The sequence below is a fragment of the Bactrocera neohumeralis genome, unplaced genomic scaffold, assembly GCF_024586455.1.
Source record: "Bactrocera neohumeralis isolate Rockhampton unplaced genomic scaffold, APGP_CSIRO_Bneo_wtdbg2-racon-allhic-juicebox.fasta_v2 cluster09, whole genome shotgun sequence".
In the NCBI taxonomy this organism is placed as follows: domain Eukaryota; kingdom Metazoa; phylum Arthropoda; class Insecta; order Diptera; family Tephritidae; genus Bactrocera; species Bactrocera neohumeralis.
In genome coordinates, this window is record NW_026089622.1 from 33,284,994 (window position 1) to 33,305,604 (window position 20,611).

Genomic DNA, 20,611 nt, shown 5'->3' on the forward strand with positions numbered 1-20,611 from the left:
GCCCAAAATACAATCTTTGGATGGATATTAAGTGGCCAAGTCACAGAAAAAATTAATTCTTTTACAACTGAAGTTGAAAATATTTCAAACGAATATTTAAATAATGAACTAAAAAAGTTCTGTGAAGTGGAAGAATTACCTCAGACTACCCTACTTTCAGAAGAAGATCAGGCATGCGAAGCCTATTACAAGTCCACAACAACAAGAAACGAAAATGGTCGTTATGTTGTGCGACTCCCTTTCAAACCCACCTTCCCAGATTCTATAGCTCTAGGTCACTCTAGAATATCAGCAGTCCAGCAATTTCTAAGCCTGGAAAAAAGCCTGATCAAGAAAAGTGAGCTTAAATCAGCATATGATAATGAGATGGACGAATATCTAGACCTCAATCATATGGAAGAAGCTGTACCGTATGAAAAAGTATCTAAAGGTAGATATTTATCTTTTATCTGGCAGAGGTAGCCACAATCTGTCATTAGCGTGCGAATCACTATCTCAAGTGATCAAAGCACTAAATTCAGCCGGATTCCCCTTAAAGAAAATTACATCCAATCATCCCGAAATAATAAAAAAACATAAAAAAGGAAGACTTATTAGATACAGATTTTCTTAAATTTGAAACGGCCAGTACAACAAAAACCCTTGGAATTCAATGGAATGCGATAACAGATCAATTCTCATATACAATTGAGTCAATATCTGCAATGTCCGCCATAACCAAACGCCAAATACTTTCCTCGGTGGCAAAACTTTTCGACCCCGCAGGATGGCTTTCGCCAATAATGATTCAAGCAAAAATCCTCATTCAAGAATTGTGGCAAGATGGCACTGAATGGGACGAACAGGTAAAACCTGTACGTTTAACAAAATGGGTACAATTTGCTAACAATTTACATACTATATCAGAAATTCGAATCCCTCGATGGGTAAATTTCAGCCCTAACATTAACACAGAATGACACGGTTTCTGTGATGCCTCTGAAAAGGCTTATTGCGCAACAGTTTACGTACGCACACAGTACGATAACAAAATATCTTCACACCTCTTGGTAGCCAAAGCCAAAGTTGCACCTTTGAAGACACTCAGTCTGCCACGGCTTGAACTGAATGGTGCTCTTCTGTTAGCAAAATTAATTTCAATAGTTCAAACTCATCTGAAATTAACCGATCATAAAACGTATCTTTGGTCAGACTCAGAAATAGTCTTAGCATGGTTAGAAAAACCACCCTATTGCTGGAAGACATATGTATCCAACCTAATATCCCAAATTTTAGACTTAGTTGGCCCAGCAAAATGGCAACACGTTGCAAGTGCGGATAACACAGCGGATCTTGGGACAAGAGGTTGCAAGCCACTTCACCTCATCAGCACTACACTCTGATGGAATGGTCTAACAAAGTCAGAAAATTGAAAACTTTCATATCACTCCAGAAGAGGATGATATTCTCCACCGATTTTCTTCATTTCCTAGACCACTAAAAGTAGTCGCTTACATGCACAAATTCACACAAAGACTTAAACAAAAAAGTAAAAGGGATACCAAATGATCCTTGCGTACAACTAACGCATACCGATTTGAAACATGCCAAAGTTAGTCTCATTACCTACACTATGGTCTATGGTGGGTCGATTCCGGACTTTTTTCGATTCGGGATTTCTAATAGTGCGGAAAAGTTGGCTTAGTACTTCCTGATTCCAATGGAACTTTTTGTTTTGAGATCGGATTGCATCTTCAACCCCAACTCCGGCCTTGAAATTTGTCTACCTAGCGCCTGAAATACGCATCTCATAGCAAAATGTATGAAACAAAAGTTATTTGTCACGTCATTTGCTACCGAAATGGTATATGTGATCTTGGCCGTAGGACGAACCGTTCCCGAGATACGAGCGAAAAGGCGGCGCGCCACAGCGTAAGGTGAAAATCGGCTTGCGGCCACAATTCTTGACGTTGATTTCGCCGAGTGCTATCACTCACATTCATTCACCTACGCCAAAGACACGTTCGGACTGGTCTCCACATAAATATTTTTTCATCGAGTTCCTTCACTCTTGTCGTTGATTTCGCCGAGTGCTATCATTTATATTCTCTCAACAGAACACAGAACTCAAAATTGAAATTTAGACAAAAATGTCCTGTGGTTGGCATATATCCGTACAATCTCTCTGAGTCCCAGTTACCTACTTACCAGGATATTCTTTTGTGTTATCAGTTTGAAAGATTCCGTATAGGGCGACTCCGAGGCGACAACTATGAACCTATGAGTAAAGAGGTTACAGAAATAGTTGCAAAAAAGGTTGAAAATACTTTCAAAAAGTCATCTATTCCGATAGTTTCACACACCAGAGTTGTACAAATGCTCACCACATACCATAAGAAATTTCTGACTCTTAAACAAATGTTTTTAAGGAACCCAATAGGTTTGAGCTCTAAAAGAGATGACTTTGTCTCTTCTGCCGAAAAATTATTTGTCAACGGTGCGTGTAAATGCATTTATTTTTCTTCCTGCACTTGTCCAAAGGAAAGGAAAGTTCCTATCAATGAACAACCATTTGTCTTGGACCAGAGAACTAGAAGAATTGGTCGCATTGGAAGTGTTGATCTACCTGAAACAAAAAAGATTACAAAGAAAAACAAGTAAGGAAGGGCTAAGTTCGGGTGTCACCGAACATTTTATACTCTCGCATGATAAAGTGATAATCGAGATTTCATTATACGTCATTTACATATTTTTCAAATACCGTATTTTTGTAAAGTTTTATTCCGCTATCATCATTGGTTCCTAATGTACTATATATTATACAGAGAAGACATCAGATGGAATTCAAAATAGCGTTATATTGGAAGAGGCGTGGGTGTGAACCGATTTCACCTATATTTCGTACATGTCATCAGGGTGTTAAGAAAATATTATATACCGAATTTCATTGAAATCGGTTGAGTAGTTCCTGAGATATGGTTTTTGGTCCATAAGTGGGCGAGGCCACGCCCATTTTCAATTTAAAAAAAAAGCCTGGGTGCAGCTTCCTTCTGCAATTTCTTCCGTAAAATTTTGTGTTTCTGACGTTTTTTGTTAGTCCGTTAACGCACTTTTAGTGATTTTCAACATAATCTTTGTATGGGAGATGGGCGTGGTTATTATCCGAGTTCTTCCATTTTTGAACTGAATATGGAAATGCCTGAAGAAAACGACTCTGTAGAGTTTGGTTGACATAGCTATAGTAGTTTCCGAGATACGTACAAAAAGCTTAGTAGTGGGCGGGGCCACGCCCACTTTTCCAAAAAAATTACGTCCAAATATGCCCCTCCCTAATGCGATCCCTTGTGCCAAATTTCACTTTAATATATTTATTTATGGCTTAGTTATGTCACTTTATAGGTTTTCGGTTTCCGCCATTTTGTGGGCGTGGCAGTTGGCCGATTTTGCCCATCTTCGAACTTAACCTTCTTATGGAGCCATGGAATACGTGTACCAAGTTTCATCATGATATCTCAATTTTTACTCAAGTTACAGCTTGCACGGACGGACGGACGGACAGACGGACGGACGGACAGACAGACATCCGGATTTCGACTCTACTCGTCACCCTGATCACTTTGGTATATATAACCCTATATCTGACTCTTTTAGTTTTAGGACTTACAAACAACCGTTATGTGAACAAAACTATAATACTCTCCTTAGCAACATTGTTGCGAGAGTATAATGAACGTAAAGAAAAGCTTTCAAAACGTCATTCAACATCAACACTTAGCAGAAAAGTATCAGCTAGAACACGTGACCATTCAGATCAGCCAGACTCTCATACAGACGACAACAATGTCGGTGCGTCGCACATGGATGCTGATGATGAATTTTCTCTTCCATCCTCTAAAACCAAACAAAACACACTAGTATTAGAACACACTGCTTTAACTTCCCAAAGATTTGGAGTAAGTGATAGAGCAGCGGCCTTGATTGTTTCATCTGCTTTTTTGGCTTGATTACAGAGGATCAGGCTAGCTTTGTCACTGTCAAATGCAAGATTAGTCGGGCAAAAAAAAGTGTTGGAGTATTGACGCTGTATATGGGCCGTATTTTGACGGCCGCAAAGACAATAGACAACTGATTGTGAGAAGTTGCCTGTTGTAAAATTTGAAAGTTTTCCATCCTGCCAATTACCTTCTGAGGTTAGTAATCCGACCCAACTTAGCATAGACCAAGCTTATCTCTATAAAATATCAGAAGCTGTTATTTCCGGTCAATGTTCCTCAGATTTAGCGTCGATGCATCCAGGTAACATGTGCAAATCTCGCTGGCTCACATGTGCAAATAGAATTCTGAGATTATACATTTCTACTGAAAAACCAACAAAGGAAATAAAGATTTTGGTAAGTACATATGTACTTACAGTTTACTCACCTATGTGGTTCTCAATAAAATTCAACAGTTCACTCAAAGATGGCTCGCGCCATCTCTATGCTGGAAATCAAAGGTCGAGATACTTACCTGCTAAACTGCGCAAGGTTGTCGATTCATCCATTCAACAGAATGCTTTCTTTGCTCTTCCAGAAAACATTCTCCTTAGTATGATGACTGACGAACGGATAGAAGTCAGAAAGTTGGCCCTTGACCGTCTTCTGGCAGCCAGAGAAGCAGAGTCTGACACTGTAAATGGAAGGGTTAGATGTAATAAAGTGCCAAAGCAGAATTTCAAAGCTAATAATTATTACGATATGATTAACTGGAAGACTATTACCTTGACTGTTCCACCAGTTCTTTGTTCAGTTTCTAACGAAGAACTCATGAAAGGGCTGTCGGGAGACACTGCAGAGGTATGGAAATTTAGTGAATTCCCCTCTCACACCGCAGCAGTCGAGAGAACCGTCAAACTGGTGACAGAGGCATCTTCTAAAGTTATTGGCCTAGGCAAAATCTAGGCAATCTAGGCAACAAGTGCCAAAGTTTAGTACAAAATCTGATTTTATCAATAAATTTGACACATATTCAGACTAAAACAAGCCTGACATATGATTGGTTGGTTGGGTTGGGCTTGGGAGGAACCCGAAGAGCAGCCACCTCCACGCGGTGGGTTCTGGGTGACCAATACAGGTTAGCTGAGAGCTGCAACAATTTTCACCTTGCGCTGTGGCGCGCCGCCTTTTCGCTCGTATCTCGGGAACGGTTCGTCCTACGGCCATGATCACATATACCTTTTCGATGGCAAATGACGTGACAAATAGCTTTTGTTTTGTACATTTTGCCATGATATGCGTATTTCAGGCGTTAGGTAGACAATTTCCCCAAAAAAACCATGTTTAATATACTATACATATTCCTATTCCACTAGAAATTGACGTAGAAGAAATCCGCAGTAATCCCCAGTCGGTGAGGTCCGCAATTACTGTAAATGCAGCATTCTCTGCACCCATCGACGCACCAAGGAGGCAACAAGGCACAACCCCGCCCAGCCAATCATCCTGTCAACCAGTCAGGGAAGAGTGCATGACATGCTTGGCAGACGTTGGAGTGCATGTCAGACGGGGCGTATCAGTACTGCCACCGACCGCATCATACACTATTTCACTGCTTTCCTCGACGCTCGGTTCAGTCAACGCACGCCAGTCACCGGCATGGTCAACAGCGGCACCATCAGCATGGGAATCTCGTTCAACGCCGAAGAGCCCATCGCTCTACGCAGTCCCGAGGTGCACGTTCGCAAACACCACCACATCATCATCATCGTAACCAGCGAAAGGCGACGGCCGGTTCTACGCACCGGAATTGACTCGGATTTCATCCGACCAAGGGCTGTTCTTTCGGCGATCTAACCCCGTTTGGATCGGTAAGTGTTAATTTGTGTTTGTCGTCACTACAGCAATGCCTTGCAGCAGGGTTGCTCCGTATCCTCCTGACTCGCGCTGGCATTGAGTCCAACCCGTGCCCGGAGGATTTTTTCTGCTGCGTGTGCGCAAAACGGCTCCATCCAAACTCCACCTCGGTCAGGTGCAACACATGCAATGGATGGAGCCATCTTAAGACCTGTTCAGGCCTTAAGACACATAGGGAGTGGACCACGCGTTACGTGGCCCCATGTTGCCTGCGCAATACTGCGACCCAAGCCTCCACGGCTGTGCAATCCGCACATAGTTCGCGCGCCGCGCCGCCACCCAATCCGAGTGGCCAACAGAGGACCTCTACGGTCCCTAGGAGCTCAATCAGGCAACATAGCTCCCCCTCTGACTTGTCCCCCCCCCCAACCTTCATCCCGCTCCAATCCTCGTGCGAGAACCAACCAGCAGCTCTTGGTCCCTCGCACTGTCTGTTCCGTGTGTCAGACCGTCATACGTCGGAACGTGGCATCCGTCAAGTGCAACTCTTATACTGGCTGGTGTCACTTTTCGGCGTGTTCCGGCCTGTGCACCACACGTGAGTGGAGTGACTCATACGTTGCCCCATGCTGCAGGAGTCTGCCCCCGCAACTCACAACAGTGGCGTCGCCTATCAACACCCCAGCGCGACAACCGCCCCTGCGGGTACTACAGCTGCAACAACTTCCACCCATACGTCACTCCCTCACCCCCAGGATCACCCACGGACACCCGCGACAAACTCGGCTACTTCAATTTAACTGCAACGGACTCCAGAGTAAGATCGAGGAGATAGTTGCACTTATGAATCGGGAACGTCTATCGATAGCTGCGGTCCAAGAAACCAAGTAAAACAGCCGCTCAGATCTTCTGAGTTGTGCAGGTTTCAACGTTATACGTAAAGATCGCGAGCGAGATAATGGTGGTGGCCTAGCTTTCATATTGCACAACACCGTGCAGTATCGTCTAATCGATGAAGACATCGACCCCAGGGATACTACCCTAGAATGTCAGGGTATAGCTATCCGGTCAGGCGATGCCGAGCTCGAAATATTTAATATATACATCCCTCCAGTTACATGTTGCCCAACAGGATATCACCCGAACATTGGTGCGCTACTTCGTGGTGAAAACCGTTTGGTACTAGGCGACTTTAACGCGCACCACGATCTTTGGCATTCCTGCCTGTCAAATGATCGTAGGGGGATGGAGCTGGCGGAACAGATTGACGATTCGACATTCTGCACAATGAATGACGAAGCCCCCACCAGAGTTATGGGCACCTGTAATAGCTCGCCTGATATTACCATTGCTAGCGGTGGTCTGATAAACAGCATAACCTGGCGACCTATGCTAACTCTCGCATCAGATCATCTGCCCATAATTATTTCGATCGAGAAGCCTCCCGATTTTGTTTCTGTGGACAACCGCACCTATTTTAACTTTAACAAAGGTAATTGGGTCGGCTTCACAGAATTTACTGAGAGCACCTTCAAAGCTCTACCCATTCCTATGGACGTATACGTCGGCGAACGTCAATTCCGCAAGGTGATCGCAGCAGCTACCGCTCGCTTCATCCCGGCTGGAAGAATCGCGGAAATCCGCCCGAATTTCCCAGCCGAAGCAGCCGTTTTAGCTAATGAGCGCGACACCTTACGCCATGCCGATCCCGGGGATCCCCGAATAAGGGATCTCAATTTGGAGATTCGGCGAATGGTAAACCAACATAAGCGGACGAAATGGATAGAGCACCTGAAGTCCTGTAACCTCTCCACCGGAGTGAGTAAGCTTTGGGCTACTGTCAAAGCTCTGTCTAACCCGAAGAGACATGACGACCGAGTTGAAGTTCAATTCAATGGTCATGCCTCTTCGGACCCGAAGAAGTGCGCGAGCTATTTTAGCCGGCAATTTACACTGCACCCTTCGGTAGACAAAGCTAAACGATGTGTTAACCGACGGCTGCGCAAAATGCCAAACGAAGGCGCGCCACTTACTTTCACCGATGAGGAGGTTCAGGGTGCCATCAAAAAAGCAAAATCATCTAAATCCATTGGCCCTGATGGAATCAACATGCTAATGCTAAAGCATCTAGGCTCGACGGGAGTAGGATATCTCACCAAGGTCCTCAATCTGTCGCTGACCACTCTTCAAATACCCGATGTGTGGAAAGTCGGAAGAGTGGTCCCACTACTGAAACCTGGGAAACCCGCCACAAAGGGGAATCCACAGCGACCATATTCACAAACTGGACGAAGGAGTATAGACTTGAGCTTAACATTGCAGTCGACGGCGTCAAAATTCCGACTGTCAACAATCCTAAGATTTTAGGTGTAACATTCGGCAGTCTATACTCCTTCTCTCCTCATACGACCGCGATTATCGCCAAAGTACAGAGCCGCAACAAAATCCTCAAGTCGCTAGCCGGCAGCACATGGGGAAAAGACAAAGAAACGTTGTTGGCAACATACAAGGCAATCGGCCGGCCGGTCCTCAATTACGCAGCCCCCATATGGTCGCCTGGATGCTGTGGTACGCAGATGAGGAAACTACAGACCTGTCAGAACACTGCACTCCGGACCACTACAGGATGTCTTTTGATGTCTCCCATTGAACACCTACACAGTGAGACGCTTATGCTCCCAGTTAAGGAGCATAATGTGCTCCTCTCCAGGCAGTTCCTGCTGGGATGCTTTCGCAGAAATCACCCCTGCAGTCATTTGCTTGGAGCGGAACCGCCTCCTAGGAGCATCAAAAGGTCATTCCTGGATTACGTCGACGACGTCGTACAGTACGCCGACCGGACTTCGGACGCAACTAACTTCAGACAGGTACTGACCGCCATTCACAGCGGAGCCATCAACACCTTCACCGACTCCCTTCCCGTGAATGGCGTTCTTGGAGTCAAACCACCACCCATCGCAGACGAAGAGCCCCAGCTGCCGCGAGAAACGCGTGTGACCCTTGCGCAACTTCGTTCTGGATACTGTAGCAGGTTAAACTCCTACTTATCCAGAATAGACCCTGACATACTCGACGTATGTCCTGCATGCAACGAGTCTCCGCATGACATTGACCACCTCTTTGCATGCCCCATAAACCCCACCCATCTAACACCCTCCTCCCTTTGGTCCGACCCCGTCGAAACAGCACGTTTCTTGGGCCTACCGTTAGATGACATCGACGACAACACAAATGACATTTACCATTCCAACGGGGATTGAATTTCCGTTAAAACAACAACAACAACAACGGGTTTCAGCGCTGTAGTGAGCACCACACAGAAACTGCAGCGACTTCTAGGCAATTAATTCGCCTAGGGGGGCCGGGATGTTTATGCGACTTCATGGCATCTCGCCCCTCCACGCAACATACCTCACCCCACACAACATTCATCACACCACTCACATTCATCACACAACACAACATTTAGCACACAACCCAACATTCGGCACACAACCTGCATCATCATACCACGCACAAACCAACCACACTACACACACACCATACTCATCTTTTCACCACCCAACCGATCAAAAAGGATTGGTTAGATCGGGGTGGCCCCAATTCGTTTTACGCCGGTATTCAGAACGCTTCGCCTTTTTTCGACCACTGATCGTTTCAAAGTTCAAACAGCTGAAATCCCGTTTATTTTTTTTGTGCCGGAGGCGGAATCTTGCATAGATACTGCTTTCGGACCACGCCCAGTCAGTATTACCTACTGATCTGGACTTGCGAAACGGTGCACCTACGTACTAAACCCTAACTCCGTCTCCTGTAGCTTTACTGAGGCCCTGTGGGACCACCGTTAGGCATTTGATCGCAGGGCAAGCTTAGCCTATGGGCTCACGTCATTACAGCGATATTCGCTGCTCTAGATTCACTCCTTCTCTGATGTTCTGCTCTTCTCAGGTCATGGAGCACCCTGGCTGCCATGTTCTCCACTAAATTCCACACATTCCTCGAGTGCAACATATAGGTCACTATATTCTCTGGTGTTATTCGGTTGGATACTTCCTTTTCCAAAGATAGTCGCTCATTTGTATATTTCCGACAGTGGAAAAATATGTGCTCTGCGTTCTCGTTATTGCTACCACAGAAAGAGCAAGCTACTCCTTCCTCGTGTCCGTACTTATGTAAGTACTCCCTAATGCATCCATGCCCTGTTAGGAACTGCGTCATGTAATGATCTACTTCCCCGTGTTTTCATTCCATCCATGCTTGTATGTTACCGATTAAGCGGTATGTCCATCTCCCCTTGTTTGATGTATCCCAGCGTGTTTGCCATTCGTTTAAGCTGGCTTGTCTTTCTACTCTACGCTCTGCCACCGTTAGTTTCCGGTCTGCGCTTTTACTTTTGTCATAGATTCGCTTAAGTTCGAGAACCATTATGTCTGGAGGCATAATTCCTGCTAGGACGCCGACAGCTTCCTTAGAAACCGTGCGAAACGCACTAACTATTCTTATAGCGCTCAACCGGAACACTGATTGTACCACTCCAGCATATGTCTTATGTATTAATGTCGGTCCACATACAGACGCCGCATACATTACAATTGATTGGCTGACCTTGGCCAGAAGAGCTCTCCTGCTCTGTTTCGGTCCTCCAATGTTTGCCATTATCCTTGATAAGGCCGTACTTACTCGCGCCGCTTTTTCACATGAATTTTGTAGTTGAGCCTCGCATCAATCGTTACACCAAGGTATTTCACAGCGGATTGTGTTGTAATGTTGGGCCCGTCTATGTTAAGCGAAATGGTTTCCAGTTTTTTCTGCTAGTTATAAGAACTGCTTCCGTTTTGTGGCCGGCAAGTTCGAGTTTTGCACTCGTTAGCCACTGCTTTATCTTCAGTACCGTATCACTACAAATACTTTGTATTTGATGGAGCTCCTTAGCTACTATTGTCACAGCAATATCATCTGCGTATCCAATTATTTGCACTTCTTTCGGTAGAGGGAGGCGCAATATTCCATCATATAGCGCATTCTACAGGAGTGGGCCTAGCTCAGATCCTTGTGGGACACCACCCGTTACCCTATACTTTTTTGGTCCTTCGTCAGTGTCATAGAGCAGGATCCTATCGGCCAAATAACTTTGTATGACGTACAACAAATAGCTCGGTGTTTTTTTGAGCACTAATGCACGCATTATATGGGGCCAATGGGCCGAGTTAAACGCGTTTCTCACATCAAATGTGACGACCGCACAATATTCTTTGTTCCCGTACATCCACCTGTCTCCTTCAATAGCCTTTTCTGCTATACCTGCAACTTTCTTGATTGCATCAAGAGTTGAACGCTTTTTACGAAAACCATATTGGTTATCAGAGAGACCTCCATCTCCTTCTAAATGATTTTCTAAACGGGTACAGATTATCCGCTCCAGGATTTTGCCCATCGTATCGATCATACAGAGCGGTCGATAGGAACTTGGTTCTCCTGCCGGTTTGTTTGGCTTCTGTAGTAGTACCAGCCGTTGTACTTTCCAAATTTTTGGAAACACTCCTTCACGAAGGCAACGTGAGTATAAATCCGAAAATGGCTGTGGATGATAGCTGATCGCAATTTTAAGAGCCCTATTCGGAATACCATCTAATCCTGGTGTTTTGCTATTTTCAAAGCGCTCAGCAGCTTGAACAACTTCCTGCTCGGTGATTTCTGGCGCATGTGCGACTTCTTCGCGATAATAAATTCCTTCTTCTTGATTTTGTTGTGGGAATAGGGTTTCTACAACATTTTTGAGTAATGAAGGGTATGTAGGCGCTTGACATTTGCACCTTTAATCCTTGACATTACAATCCTATACGCTGCCCACCACGGATTTTCGTCCACTTTTTCGCATAATTCTTTGAAACATGTCATTTTGCTCTTTTTAATTGCCTTTTTTAGGTCGTTTCGTTTCTTTTTGAATGCTTCTCGCAGGCTGTCACAATCTAAGCTGCCTATGTTTCGTTGAAAACGGCGCCTCGCTTTGTGACTTTCACATCTTAGAGATTCGATTTCTCGATTCCACCAATAAGCAGGCTTTCTCTGTGCGGCTGTCCTCTTTTTATTCATAGCGGCATCACAGGCTTTGCTAATGTCTTGTACCAACAATTCAGCCTGTTGGTCTATGTCATCAGTTCCGTTTACGTTTTCATCCAGCATTAACTTATAAAGCTCCTCATCTAGGGTTTCAATTCTCCACCCTTGGACTGCACCTTTTGGTGCGAAGCATTTCGCTGTTGCATACTCTTGCTGATACTTAACATTATAGCTAAATGGTCACTTTGGGTATATATGTCGCATATCCGCCAGTCTATATATCGATATAGCACCCTGCTGGCAAAAGATATATCTATAATAGAGCCACGCCCATTCTTCTCGAAGGTGTTTTGTCTTCCTGTGTTAAGCAGTACTACGTCTAGAACACCAAATGCTTTAAGTAATGCGCTACCTCTCAGATTTGTATTTTTGCTGCCCCATTCTAGCGCCCAGGCATTAAAGTCACCTGCAATTATATTAGGTGTAGTTGTCATCGCATCCTTTACCAAGTCGTCAAGTATTTTTTCATATTCAGCATGTGGTATACTTGGCGGTATATAGCAGCTGTAGAAATAAATCCTCGATATTTTGGCTCTTGTATAGTATGCCTTGTCAATTAGTGGTTTGTCTTGCATCATCTTATCTCCGCATGCCCATATTGCAGCCTTTTTTGTGGTGTCGGAAATCCACTTGTCAGAGTCTTTATTTTTATACTGTTCACAGATTAATGCAACGTCTATTTTATTTTCGTATATGTTTTGCGTCAAGAGATCCTGGGCCGCTTCGCAGTGGTTCAGGTTTATTTGTAATATTTTCATCTTCTAGGTTTTTTGATCGCTGCTGTATATATGGGGCATTTCCGGCTTCCTATCTGATGGTCTATGTTTGTGCTTCCACTGTGTTTACATGCCTTGCAGGAAGAATTGTTAACACAATCTTTGGCGAAATGACCCTCCTCTCCGCATTTAATACAGCACTTGCTCCTGTCTTCTGCGTTGCTGCATGCTTTCGCCACATGTCCATACTCTAAACATCTGAAACATTTCTTCAGTTGCGCTTTTTCCCTGATTCTGCAGTTTGACCAGCCGATTTTTATCTTTTGTGCTGCCAGTAGGTGCTTTGCTTCCTGTGCATGAAGGCTTATGATAGCTTTTTGCGTGCCTGCATATGCAGGTCTGATGCTTTTAATGCATTCTACACTAAATAGACGCAGCTCTTCAAATTCTGAACGAATTGCCTGTGCTATATCCTCTTTCGTCGTTATATCGTCCAAGTCTCGCACTTCCACTGTAATTTCTTGTGTTAGAGATCTTATTTGTGCCTGATCTCCTAGTATCTTCACTATCTCCTCTCTATATTCCTTAGTAATTCCTGTCTGCGCTTTCTTTAGCTCCAACAGTATCTCACCTTTAGCTGTCTTTTTAATTCGCGAGACATTTTCCCCAAGCACTTGCAGGTTTTCATTCTGCTTAACCGCCCGAAGTATGTCTGCGTAAGACATGTCACCGGTTTTTGCGATAACTATTGCTTCTGGTCGAAGGCGTGGTACGGCGTTTTCCTTCTTCTTGTTTTTATTTTTTTGGGCTTTACTTGGTATCGTGATCCAGGTTTCTTCCCTTGCCGCGTCCTTTTCTTCTCCCCCGAGATTTCTGCTTTCTCCTGCTTTCACAATTGGTTCGTCATGCGTTGTTTTAGTCCTTTTTGGAGGGGTTCATTGCTTTATCTGCTTGTCACGTGGTCTTTTCGGTGCTACTTCAGCAGTCGTCTGTTCCATATCTACTCTTCTTCCTAAGTGACCTTCCCGTTGTCGAATATGGTCATCTTGTGCACGGGTGTAGAGCTTCGATATTTCGCTAAGCAGTTCCCTCATGGGATTGTTGATAGTGCGCTGTGGCGGATGCATCATATCCGTTAGCTTTTGTATCATATCTCCCAGTTTATACATATGATCACGTGCTTCTTCCAATATCGGGGTGTTCTTCTGAAGCGTTGGAGGTGCCGATTTCGACCTCACTGGTCTTTGTGCGGAGAGCACCTTCACTGGCGATCTAGCCAAACGCGAGGCTTTTTTAAAGGGGTCTACTCCTGACAGCGTAATTTGACTCGTCACACCGCTAAGATTGTTGCTGCTATTGTTGCTGTTATGTGTTTTTTCATTTATTGTCTCCATTAATCAGTTTAACCAGCGCATCGTGTGCTGGGGGGCGAGCCGAAATAGACATTATATACGGGTATACCCTCGGGGTCTATGCCCCTACCCCAGTTCCCTGAGGCCTGTCCTACGCTTTACCGGTTCCCGTAAACTCGGACGAACCGGCGCTCGCCCGGAGCAACGCAGTCTACTAGTTCTGCGCCCAATGTACACTTCCTGACCAGGGCCCGAAGGGGTTGGTTACTGATTCACATCGTGGCTGACACTTCGACAGAGATGACTCACATCACCCTCTCCACACCACCAGTGAAAACAGCTGGTGAGGCTTCTAGGGACTCCCAGTGCGCCAGGACGCTGACCAGGAAGCCGCTCACTTTGAGTCCGTCGCGCCTGGATTTTGGTGGGTCACCTATGTATATTAGAGAGGCGGTAACCGTTCGCCTCTGTCGCAGGAGTTTCATCGGCTCGGCTGGCTTTTATACCGCATCCTCCACTCCTGCCGCTCATCGTCGGGGGTTGCTTATTCGTTTTAACTTATTTCGCAACTAACCTGCTACTACAGGCCGTCCGGCTATCCGCGACCTGCCAACCCCCCCGGTAGCTTAGAGCTCAGCTGGGCTGCCTGATCCCGTAGGATCTGAGACCTACCAATGGGCTGAGACCTACCCGTCGTCGCGTGTGAGTGTACGCAATAGGATCGTCAGTGGCCAATTTATTTAATTATAACGTTTCTTATTGAATTTATTATAAAGCTTAGTACGCAGCTCTCAAGAAACGTAAAACCTTCATATAAAAAAACGCTTAAGAAACAGTCAAGAAACTTTCCTGCGATAAATTTACTTGTGCTAGTACGCAGCTCTCCAGAAATCTAGTACTAATTTTTAATACTTTTTTTTCAGTAAAATGTGAATACGGAAAACCTGGTTTTGGGAAGAAACATCAAACCAACAATTGTTTCTTGAAGGAAAACCGAAGTAATCGTCAAATTCATCCTAAATTAGTTGAAATCATTATTATGAAGTACAATTCCATTTTGAAATGTTGTATAAAATCTACCAATCATCAACATTTCTTAAATCTCAATGAAAATATTAATGTTACCATACACATACACACATACATATTTCGCACAAAGTTTGTTTTCTTTGTTTATTCTCTCTTGCTCTTCTAATGTGAATCATTCACAATGCGTAACCAGCTGTCAAAATTACTTGAGAAATAATGTATTTTTTTCTTGAGCAATTACTTGAGAGCTGCGTACCAACCTTAACAAGTGAAATCGCCAAAGGAAAAGAAAAATATAAACCTAAAATTCCATTAAAAAAAATGAAAATATCTTTTAACTCAAATAACATAAAAGGGATACATAATAAAAGGCAGCGTAAGTGTACCCCATACCCAGTGAAACTAAGTGCACCGAACACAGGGTAAGGGCATAGGATACTTTTTATCTCTTTATGTTAAAATTCAATACAATTCATAAATACAAAAATTATATTTTAAATCATAAGAATTTGTTCAAAATTCATGTAAGAATCATTTGAAAATGATTGGTTCACCAAAAATTCTATATCTTCTTAACTAATAGTCATAATCTTAGTAATAGAAATCATTTAGATGGTATTATTAGTACTAACTATGTATCAGCCACAGTAAAACGTGGAAGGGTCCTCTAGTATTTTATATAATATTTCTTATCTCACCTTATTTAAGATAACGAACATGTTCAATTTTGAACATTCTCCCGGGCGGCAAAAGTGACTGCTGGAAAGATGATCACAGCTTGCGGTCCTGTCATGGTTGACAACTTAAGGTTCGTATCCAGCTCTCAAGTAATTACTCAAGAAAAAAATCCATTATTTCTTCAAGTAATTTTGACAGCTGGTTACGCATTGTGAATGATCGACATTAGAAGAACAAGAGAGAATAAACAAAGAAAATAAACTTTGTGCGTAATATGTATGTATGCATTTGTGTAATATCATATATATTTTCATTGCGATTTAAGGAACGTTGTTGATGATTGGTAGGTTTTATACAACATTTCAAAAGTAACTATACTTCCTAATAGTGGTTTTAACTATTTTGGGATGAATTTAATGATTATTTTGAATTTCCTTCAAGAAACAATTGTTGATTTTATGTTTCTTCGCGAAATGCGAATATGGCAAACCTGGTTTTGTTTGCCATATTCGCATTTTACTGAAAAAATGTATTATAAATTAGTACAAGATTTCTTTAGAGCTGCATACTAGCACAAGTAAATTTATCGCAGGAAAGTTTCTTGACCGTTTCTTAAGGGTTTTTTTATATGAAGTTTGTACATTTCTTGAGAGCTGGATACTAAGCTTAAGTGACATCCACGATGACTATGCGCCTTCTTGGGTTGTATCAGTCATAGTTTGCTCGTAACTATTTGCTCATATTCGTGTTCTGTCAGCTTTTACTCTTTCACATCGGACGACGGTGTATTTTTGATTTTACGCTTCTTTTTCTGTATCTTTCTATACTTTTCTGCACTGATTCCGTGCTTCGGTGATTGTTGTACATGTTTTGCCGACAGACATCCCATCCTTTTCTTCGTCTTGGCTTTTGGGTTCAGTTCTGCCTCTTCTGCTGTCATACCTTCATCGTCAGCAACTATAATCTCTATGTCTTCAATTGGCTCTTCATCGGGTTGGTCAGGATCCATTGTTGCATCTATGACAACGTAACCAGCCTTCCTAATTCCTCCGAAATGAGGATTTTCCCGGGGAATTAGTACAATCGCTCGTTTAAAATCATTATCATTATTTTCGTTTTGCCTTTTTAAATTTTTCTGATTTGCCTCCCCAAGATTCTTTTTGTTCTTCCTCTATTTCATCTGCTGTTTCTTCCTCAGTTTCGGAAGATAGATATATAGAAGATAGATAAAAGATTGGAACTTTTGTATATTTCACTCGTCTTACTATTTTTTTTTAATTTGCCCGAGTTTTTAACAGGACTTTTTTATATATTGCCTGTTTTATTAATACAGAACTTTTTAATTTGGCCGAGCTCTGTGTCTGGCTCAAGGAACCAAAAATGTTTGATTTGTAAGATCAAACATTGAACTCAACAAAGAATCTTTAAATTCTTACTGCTGGTGGGGGGAAAATAAATATCTTTCTTCAGTGAGAACTTATTCATTCTAATTTTTATTATGTACTAGCTGGCCCGGTGAACTTCGCACCGCCTAATTATTGGAGGCATATTTAGTAAGTCACAAACACACGACACAATTCTTTTTTAATTTTATTGAAATTTGCTGCTTTTAGATTTTTAGGAATATTAAAGAATTATAGTATAGATGCACAGCAAAGAGACGTTAACATTTCAAGTGACATTTTACCATAGACAATTTTTTTGAGTGAATACTGAAAAATATTTACACTATAACTATCAAACTACATCTGTCGTTTTTTTTTGACGATGGCCATGGTTAGGAAAAGAAGAAGAACTACATCTGTCATCGAGAAAATAAAGATTTCAAACAATTATAATATAGTTATAGTGAAGCTATATATCCCTCAACTCCTTAAAATGCATTGTCCGTTTTGTAAAAAGTGGATGGAACGGCAGAAAAAAAATAATAACTGTCCAGATTGTATTAAATTATTATTAAGATGCGACGAATGCTACAACATAATCGCTGTTACCTTCAAATTTTGTACCAAGTGTGGTAAGAATGTAGAACGAATAATACGCGTGAACAGGGCAAAAGTACAAAAAAATATATTAAAGCAAAAGCTGCTATCTAAACCAAAACACGTTTCTACAATGCCATCTTCATCATCTGAGGAGACATTCTGTGAATTAAATTTATAGGCCGAAGACATACAAGACATTCAAGTTATTGAAGACAGGCCCACATTCTGGTAGATTTATGTTTTGAAGACAACAAGCAGCTCAACATTGATAATGTTCTGATCGAATCAGATTTGTCCGAGTACTTCCACCATATTATCATGGCCGGGCGAGCCAAGTGGTTCCCAAGTAGATGGAGACAAGTTGATGGAAATAAAGAGTTACTAATACACGTTGACATAAAGAGTTACTAATACACGTTGACATTAAGGATCCAAATGCACATATTATATACATATTAAGGCATTTATTTATATTTATACACTTCATATACAAAAATTTAAAATTTTCTTGGATGTGCTCGTTTCTGGACTGTGAACATGATAAACAAATCTTTGCTTAAATTAAATACAACACAGTTATGATCATATACAGTTAATTAATATAGTGCTTTCTGGTAGACAATATTTTTAGTTTTTTTTTGCGGTGCGTAAATAAATAAGGATGTTGGTTTTCCGACACGCGAACACGCAACGTATAATTGTCCATGTGCGAAACAGGGAAACTCTAAGTTTATTCTACAAACTTGCAACGCTTGGCCTTGCGATTTATTTATGGTCATCGCAAACGCCAGACGCACGGGAAATTGCAACCTCTTAAAATCAAATGGCAAATCCGTTGGAATCATAGGTATTCGTGGGATTAAGACATCCTCTCCTTTGTATTTTCCTTTGATTATTTTAGCTTCGATGATGTTATTCATGAGTTTCTTCACAATCAATCTCGTTCCATTGCAAAGTCGAGGTTGATTAATATTACGCAGCATGATGACAACTGACCCTACTTTTAATTTCAAATTATATGGTGGTAGTCCAGGCAAATCCAATGAATTTAAAAATTCTGTAGGATAGTTGACTACGTCATCCTGGTTTGTGGCCGTGTCAACTGATTTGTACGTAAACAACTCTCCTGGAAGGAAATTCTGAATGGTAGCATTGAGATCATCGACATCTTTGTTTTTTGCTGCCAATATTGCTCGTTCACTTAGCCAATCGTGGTTATTATATTGTTGTTTAATGTCCGGAAAAACACGCTGAATAAGCTCCTTTTTCGATTCTGTGAAGTGACAGAAATCTGTGAGAAAAGTCATTAATCCGGTCGAGCTGTCAATTGCGACCTTACCATTGCCAATATCCAGCAACTGCTTCGAAAACACAGTCGCAGTTTGATCTTGTTGCAAAAACACTCGCATGTTAGTAGTTAATTGTAGTGTCTTTACGTGCCGCCACAAATTTGATGATTTTAGACATGCGTTTATTTCGTCAGCAACAGTCGATCGAGGAATTACTGGAAGAGTCTGACGAAAATCACCTGACAACAGTATCATAGCTTCACCAAAAATGTTTTGGTTATCACGTAAATCTTTTAACGTCCTATCTAGTGCCTCCAGCGACCTCTTGTGGGCCATTGTGCATTCGTCCCAAATTATCAATTTGCATACTTGGAGAGTCTTCGCCATAGCGCTATTTTTGGCAATGTTGCAAACTGGCGTTTCGTTGATATGCATGTTTAATGGTAATTTTAAGGCTGAATGTGCAGTTCGTCCGCCTTCTAATAAAGTTGCTGCTATTCCAGATGAAGCCAACGCTAGGGCTACCTCATTTTGCGATCGGATCTTTGCCAATAGCAATGAAATTAGGAACGTTTTCCCAGTACAAACAAATCAAACAAATACAAACGATCGTACGCAATCCTTTGTTCTTCGTTCAATTGCGGAACAGTTGTGCGAACTGCTTCGGTCATAGCTTGAGTATCGTACTGGAGTTCTCTTTGCAATTGTCAGGCCCAAACACGACAATACTTTATTTGCCATCAACAAACACATATCTTCTATTATGATCAATGTGTCATTGTAAATCTCTGCCGTAATTTCCAATGTAGGATTCAAAGTTTCACAACGCACGCGATGCAACACATCCTCAGACATTTCATCCCTATATTACATCCACAAATCATTCGGATTTGAGGGGAAACATGTCGATATTATAATCGCAAACAGTGTGCGAATTTGATGCGGAGATGAAGATATCACGGAATCCAATAACAATCTAACAGCCCTATTCTCATGCCCTCACAAAAGTCACCAACCTCACTACAGTGATGTTTCTCACTATAGTGAGGGTTACCTTATTCTGGCGAAAATTCAAAAGCTCAAATGCTCACTATTCTCACAAATATCTGTGACGTGTGAAAGCAGCCATCATAATAGAAAACATCTGTGTTTGTTTTGTTTTAAATCAATATTTTACAATTTTTAAATGAATTAGAATTGACTCAAAACGGAGCGACGCTAAATGGTAATGCGATTGGCGGTGGTAGTAGTGTTTAAACTATGGATTATTAAGTTAAGCCTTGCTTATAGTTGATTTAAATTGAATTTTTCTTTACAATTTTATGAAGATTTATAATAAAAAATGAATTAAAGACAAAAACAAGTTTTAAGAACTAACGGCATTTAAACGTTTATTTTTTCATAGAAAAATTTAAACACGTACGATAGTGGTACATTTATGCAGCACATCTAAAGACAAAATGCTGAGAAATGCAGAAACGTGTGAGGAACGAATCTCAGTGTATAATTAATTACGTTTGTCGTAAATCTTGTAATTGTATTAACTAATAGTTTTAAAATTATGATGGTCGAAAGCTATACATTTAACTGTAAGGAACTGCTTAGATAGTTGGGGACAAATCGGTCACTTTT

At 42.1% G+C, this 20,611-nt stretch overlaps 2 protein-coding genes across 2 annotated transcripts in view; both read right to left on the reverse strand.

The window, feature by feature from the left end:
• LOC126764713 (uncharacterized) overlaps positions 1–13,371 on the reverse strand; it is a 28,673-nt gene extending 15,302 nt beyond the window's left edge. Inside the window, exons 1-3 of the mRNA XM_050482365.1 lie at positions 12,896–13,371; positions 12,283–12,434; positions 11,112–11,573 (exon numbers count right to left, since the gene is read on the reverse strand). Of these exons, the coding sequence (XP_050338322.1) occupies positions 11,112–11,573; positions 12,283–12,434; positions 12,896–13,371 (1,090 nt within the window). The remainder of the gene's footprint in view (positions 1–11,111; positions 11,574–12,282; positions 12,435–12,895) is intronic.
• A 4,792-nt stretch (positions 13,372–18,163) lies between these two features.
• On the reverse strand, positions 18,164–19,546 carry LOC126764089 (ATP-dependent DNA helicase PIF1-like). The gene has a single exon (XM_050481874.1). It carries the CDS (start codon positions 19,412–19,414, stop codon positions 18,287–18,289), a length of 1,128 nt encoding a protein of 375 aa, XP_050337831.1. The 5' UTR covers positions 19,415–19,546; the 3' UTR covers positions 18,164–18,286.
• Positions 19,547–20,611: the final 1,065 nt, after the last annotated feature.